Here is a 5776-nt window from a genome sequence, read left to right on the forward strand (position 1 = left end):
AAAATATAAAAAAATATGAAAAAACGTTCTGAACGAATTTCAAAAAGCGACATAATAATAAATAATTATGAATGATACGCATCGAACAATTATAATTATTGAAAGTTCGAAATTTTTTCTTCAACCAAATAATCTACCAAAAAATATTTGGGATGATAACCCAAATATTTAGGCATATCAGCCGCATCAATCCAAACTTTTCAGTAACTAACCAAAAATTTGAATATCACCAAATGAATTTCAATAATACTTCACAAAAGTTTTATCAATAAAAATGAAAATAATTATCTTTTAATTTTGGAGAAAATACTAATACAAACAATAATATTTCCAAATCAAATAATCAAATTAACTGATATCTCACAATAAAAAATAGGGGAGGTGAATTAATTAATAGTTATTAGATTATGCAATAATTGAATCTAAAAAATCCGACTACAATATGAACATGGCTATATATATTAATTAATTATTAGACCAATCAATTAACTAATCTTGATTTCATGAAGTCTCTTAAATTATTATTCTCTTATATATTTTTTTAATTATTGCCTTGAAATTGATTCTTCTTCCACCTCTGAGTTAATCCCACCTGTCACATTTTTCAGTTTCTCTCTCTCTTTCTTGATTAGTCCAACTCCAACTGTACAAACAACGCGGAATTCCAAAATTACTAAGAAACACGATTCCTCCGCTCAATTCCCCCCTTCCCTCCTCCCTTTCCCCACCGTCTCCCTTCATCTTCCTTATTATGAATTTCAAATAACTTCATACATTATACATATATATAAACCCAATATCTCTCCACCCAATATGTAGATTATATCAACAATCCAAATCCCAAACTCCATTTCCATTCCATTCCTATAATGGTTGTCTTCAACAATGCAATTGATCGGCTCTCAAAAGCCACCAATCTCTTACCCAACACCCAGAAATTAAGACAACGTGTTTACTCATCATCTCCTCATCTCGGTATCCTTTCATTCGAGACAGCCAAGACTATGTCAAGATTAATCTCTCTTTACAGATCATTATCCGATAATGAAATGTCTAAACTTAAGGATTGTATGAATACAGAAGGTGTATCCTTTTTGAATTCCAAAGATCCTTCATTTCTCCTTAGTCTTGCTTGCTCTGAACGCCTTGAAGATCTTGAGAACGCTGCGTCTACGGTTGCACGATTGGGTCTTAAGTGTGTTGATTTTGGGCTTAATCGATTTGATATTGTTTTTAATGAACTTAAATTGGGTATAATCGATTTGGGTAAATTGGATTATGGGTCTAAACAGATTGAGAAAAAGGTAATGAAAATGGAGAGGTTGGTAATGGCTACATCGAATTTGTATTCGTCTTTAGAAGGGTTAGCGGAGATGGAGATTTCTGAAAAGAGGATGAAGTTTTGGAAGCAGAAGAATGGAGAGCAGAATCGGACAAATATTGATCTTTTTAATCAAAAGATTGCGTTACAAAGGAAAGATGTGCGGCGTTTTCGGTCTAGTTCTCTTTGGCGTCAATCGTTTGATCGGAGTGTTGGATTAATGGCGAGAACGATTTGCATTATCTATGCAAGAATTTGCTTTGTTTTCGGCCCGTATAACTCGTCTCTCCCTCGTGTAACGTTGAAAAACATCCGGTCGCCGGAACAAAGAGAGAATCTTAGGAATCAACAGGAATACTGTCTTCTCGAGCCACGTCGGGTTAACATCACTAAATCAGGGCCGATTCCGATGTCTGCAAAGCCAAATTTGGTCAGATTCCATAGTCAAAAGTCGATCTTTAGCTCGCCGGAAAACAACAGAGTATTCCATGTTGCAGACCCATCAACGGTTGGGGGTTCTGGATTAGCTATACGTTACGCGAACGTGATAGTTACGGCGGAAAGATATTTGGAAATGGATTGTTCTATTGGGAAAGATGAGAGACAATCGTTGTATGAAATGTTACCGGAAAACTTGAAGTTAGTAATTCGGAAAAAATTGAGCAAAATTGTGAAGACATCAGGAGGATTAGCGGCGGAGAACGGTGGTGATGAGAATATGGCGAAGGGATGGCGGGATGCTGTGAATGAGATATTGAAATGGTTGGAACCAGTGGCAACGGATACCCTTAAATGGCAATCGGAGAGAAGCTTTGAAAAGATGAAATTTGAATTCAAACCATCGGTTTTGTTACTCCAGACATTGCATTTCTCTGATAAGGTCAAAACGGAGGCAGCCATAGCCGAGGTTCTTGTCGGTTTAAGCTGTGTTTGTTGGTATGAGGATCGAAGATGTGATGGGGAAGATCAAGATTCAGTTGCAGAAATCAGTCGTATTTCACTTGACAGATAATTTTAGTGGGTTATAGTATATTGTTCAGAGATTGAATCTTTAGAGAAACCAAACATTTTGATTGTCTGTTTGGATAATTTAATAATGTTCAATTGCTGTATTTCTGGTTAGGGTTGTGGGGAAAAGTCCAAAGGGTATACATTTGTTTCTTCTTCATTTTTGCTCAACATTTTATCAATTCCACGAGTTGAAAACCGAGTTCGATTCTCATTTAGAATGATTTAAATTGAATCAATTAAACAAGTAAAGTCAATCTCAACATGTCTTGGGCGCAACAAAACCATATCCATCCCGCCATCTCATCTTCAATAGATGTCTACTTCTCACTTTCACCATTTCAATTATTCTGACAACCCCATTATCATATTTCATCACCTCCATACTGCTTCACAATACTATATATATATCTTCTGTTAAAGTTTCAGCTGTCTGAGTTGTGACAAATCAAAAATGGCTGTAGCTGCTATCTCTGCCATCGGATTTTCCAATAGATCAATGGTTAGTATTTCTTCTTTAACGTTCTTGCTTCGATCGCCAGCATCATTTGATCCGACTAAACCTCTTAGTGTTAGTTGAAATGTATGTGTCACTTTGTATTGCAGATGAATCTGAATGGGTATAAATCTGTAACAAGACCACTACCTCCCAAATCAGACTTCATGGGAAATGCTTTGAAGATAGTGAATTCATCAAGAACCATGATCAGGAACTCCAAAATCGTAGCAGAAGTTGATGAGAAGAAGAAGCAGACAGATAACGACAGATGGAAGGGGCTAGTGCACGATGTATCCGACGATCAACAAGACATCACGAGGGGAAAAGGATTGGTTGATTCCTTATTCCAAGCACCGATAGGAAGTGGAACACATCATGCAGTCATGAGTTCATTCGAGTACATAAGCCATGGTCTTCGCCAGTAAGTTTTGATCAAACTCTTATGAGAACCATAAAAAATAGTGTTATTAATGATAACATTTGTTTTTAGGTATAAGTTTGACAATACCATGGATGGTTTGTATATAGCCCCTGCATTCATGAAGAAACTTGTTATCCAGATTACCAAGAACTTTGTCACTTTGCCCAATATCAAGGTCTGCAATCTGATTATAGATCCCATTTGGGAACACTTGATCCAAAATTAACTTTAGAAAGTAACAAAGTTGCTTACTTTTGGCTGTAAAAGGTCCCTCTTATTTTGGGTATATGGGGAGGAAAGGGCCAAGGCAAATCATTCCAATGTGAGCTTGTCTTTGCTAAAATGGGAATCAAGTAAGTACTCCATAAATTATCATTAAGGGTAATCAAGATCATCTTTCAATCGGTTTTAAGTTTGATTGTTGTCGCACAACCAATCCAATTGATCCCAAAAATCTATGTTTTGTTGAAGCATAACCAATCAAATCAGGACCAATTGATGAATTGGGTTTTCTTTCTATCATTCCAATTAGATAAACCCTTTCCTAATGAACAAAGAATCATTTCTTTTTACAATGAAAAAAATTGCAGCCCAATTGTGATGAGTGCGGGAGAGTTAGAAAGTGGGAATGCAGGAGAACCAGCAAAGCTAATAAGGCAAAGGTACAGAGAGGCATCAGAAATAATAAGAAAAGGGAAAATGTGCGTTCTATTCATCAACGATCTAGATGCCGGTGCCGGAAGAATGGGTGGTACAACCCAATACACTGTAAACAACCAGATGGTAAACGCTACACTCATGAACATAGCCGATAACCCAACAAATGTTCAGCTTCCAGGAATGTACAATAAACAGGACAATCCTCGAGTACCCATAATCGTCACAGGAAACGACTTCTCCACTCTCTACGCTCCCCTCATTCGCGACGGTCGGATGGAGAAGTTTTACTGGTCTCCTACTAGAGACGACATGATTGGTATTTGTAATGGTATCTTCATCACTGATAATATCTCCAAAGATGATATTGCTAAACTTGTCGATTCATTTCCGGGTCAATCAATTGGTAGGTAGAATAGTAAAAAAAACTAGAATGTATGACTGATTTGATAGTTGATACTGATTTGTTTGTTTGATGTATGTGTAGATTTCTTTGGTGCGGTGAGGGCAAGAGTGTATGATGATGAATTGATGAAATGGGTATTTAGTATTGGTGTGGAGAATGTCGGGAAGAGGCTTGTGAATTCAAGGGAAGATCCACCGATGTTTGATCCGCCGGAGATGACGATGGAAAAGTTGATGGAGTACGGACAAATGCTTGTTAAGGAACAGGAAAACGTGAAGAGAGTTCAATTATCAGATAAGTACCTTAAAGAATCTGCCCTTGGAGATGCTAATGATGATGCTATCAAGCAAGGAACTTTTTATGGTTAGGATTTGAATTTAATGAAGTACCCATTTAGCTAGGATTGTAATAAAGAGATTGCAAATAATATTGAAAAGTGATTACACCATTGGTAGTTTTATTTTAATATTGACATACAGACAGAGAGAGTGTGTGTAAATCAGCCGACGTGAGGAGTGTGGGCAACTTTTCCGGTGGAATCAACTAAGATTCGAACCCTTTCAATGCGGTAATCCAAAGTGAAGGGGCTACCTTGAGGAAGTACAAAAGTATGAGCAGTTGGCATGTCTTCTTTAATTTTCTTCTCCGCTTCGTCGGCGGTAAGTCCGACTACTTCCGGCCATGATGTTTTCTTAGGAACTACAGTTTTAATTATGCCCTTTTTAGTCAAGGAAAGGAAGAAGGCAAATATTGAATCTTTATAGAACTTACTAGGTTCTTCATCAATGGTGGTTGCTGGGTTCTTCTCCTCTGCCATGTTAACTCCAGAGAGAGAGAGAGAGAGAGAGAGAGAGAGACAGATAGAAATTAATTACCAGGCAGCCTGAGGTGGTGGGTTGTTGTTTCATGGAATTCGTATTTTAAAGGATTGAAGATGACTTTTTAAAATAAAATAAAATTGCCGGCCTATCCTTTATTTAATAAGTGAAAAAGAATTATTAATTCAGTTATTAGTCGAGTAAAATAAGTCAATGCTCAATTTTTTTTAAGAATGAAACATTGACTTATTTTAAAACATTGATACAGCCTACTAAGTAACCAATTTACTTGGTCTAATCTTAGAAGAAGTGAATAAATTAGGAGTCGAATTGACAGGGGCCTCATCAATGAGTATTGAAATACCTGAATAGTCATTTTCATTTTTTGAATCCGGAAATATCATATCATTGTTCGATGAAGTTGATAGGTTAATTGCAGAAATTCAATCGGGTCAAATTTTATAATATTTGTTACTACTACAGTTCATCTTGAGAATATTCAAAACCAGATTCTTAGTAGCAGAGACTTGAGGGAGTTAAATGCTATGGAAAAGTTGGCACTCAAGAAATTTAAGACCCTCAGCTCTCTTGAGGAGAATTTTGATAGACATAAATCGTGACAGAACTAACTTACTCTTGGGGATAA

General features: G+C 36.6%; 3 protein-coding genes across 3 annotated transcripts; 2 read left to right on the top strand and 1 right to left on the bottom strand.

Annotated features, from left to right (window-relative positions):
- The first annotated feature begins 869 nt into the window (after nt 1–869).
- LOC124910338 lies at nt 870–2333 on the top strand. The gene has a single exon (XM_047450974.1). The coding sequence runs from the start codon at nt 870–872 to the stop codon at nt 2331–2333; it is 1464 nt and encodes a 487-aa protein (XP_047306930.1).
- A 619-nt stretch (nt 2334–2952) lies between these two features.
- On the top strand, nt 2953–4718 carry LOC124914683 (ribulose bisphosphate carboxylase/oxygenase activase, chloroplastic-like). The gene is made up of 5 exons (XM_047455282.1): nt 2953–3249; nt 3319–3424; nt 3517–3602; nt 3840–4312; nt 4394–4718. Exons 1-5 carry the CDS (start codon nt 2993–2995, stop codon nt 4678–4680), a joined length of 1209 nt encoding a protein of 402 aa, XP_047311238.1. The 5' UTR covers nt 2953–2992; the 3' UTR covers nt 4681–4718.
- Nucleotides 4694–5190, bottom strand: LOC124914674 (subtilisin inhibitor CLSI-I-like). Its single transcript, XM_047455269.1, has 2 exons — nt 5084–5190; nt 4694–5011 (listed from the first exon to the last, which is right to left on the bottom strand). The coding sequence occupies exons 1-2, from the start codon at nt 5127–5129 to the stop codon at nt 4812–4814; spliced, it is 246 nt and encodes an 81-aa protein (XP_047311225.1). The 5' UTR covers nt 5130–5190; the 3' UTR covers nt 4694–4811.
- Nucleotides 5191–5776: the final 586 nt, after the last annotated feature.

The sequence above is a fragment of the Impatiens glandulifera genome, chromosome 1, assembly GCF_907164915.1.
Source record: "Impatiens glandulifera chromosome 1, dImpGla2.1, whole genome shotgun sequence".
In the NCBI taxonomy this organism is placed as follows: Eukaryota; Viridiplantae; Streptophyta; class Magnoliopsida; order Ericales; family Balsaminaceae; genus Impatiens; species Impatiens glandulifera.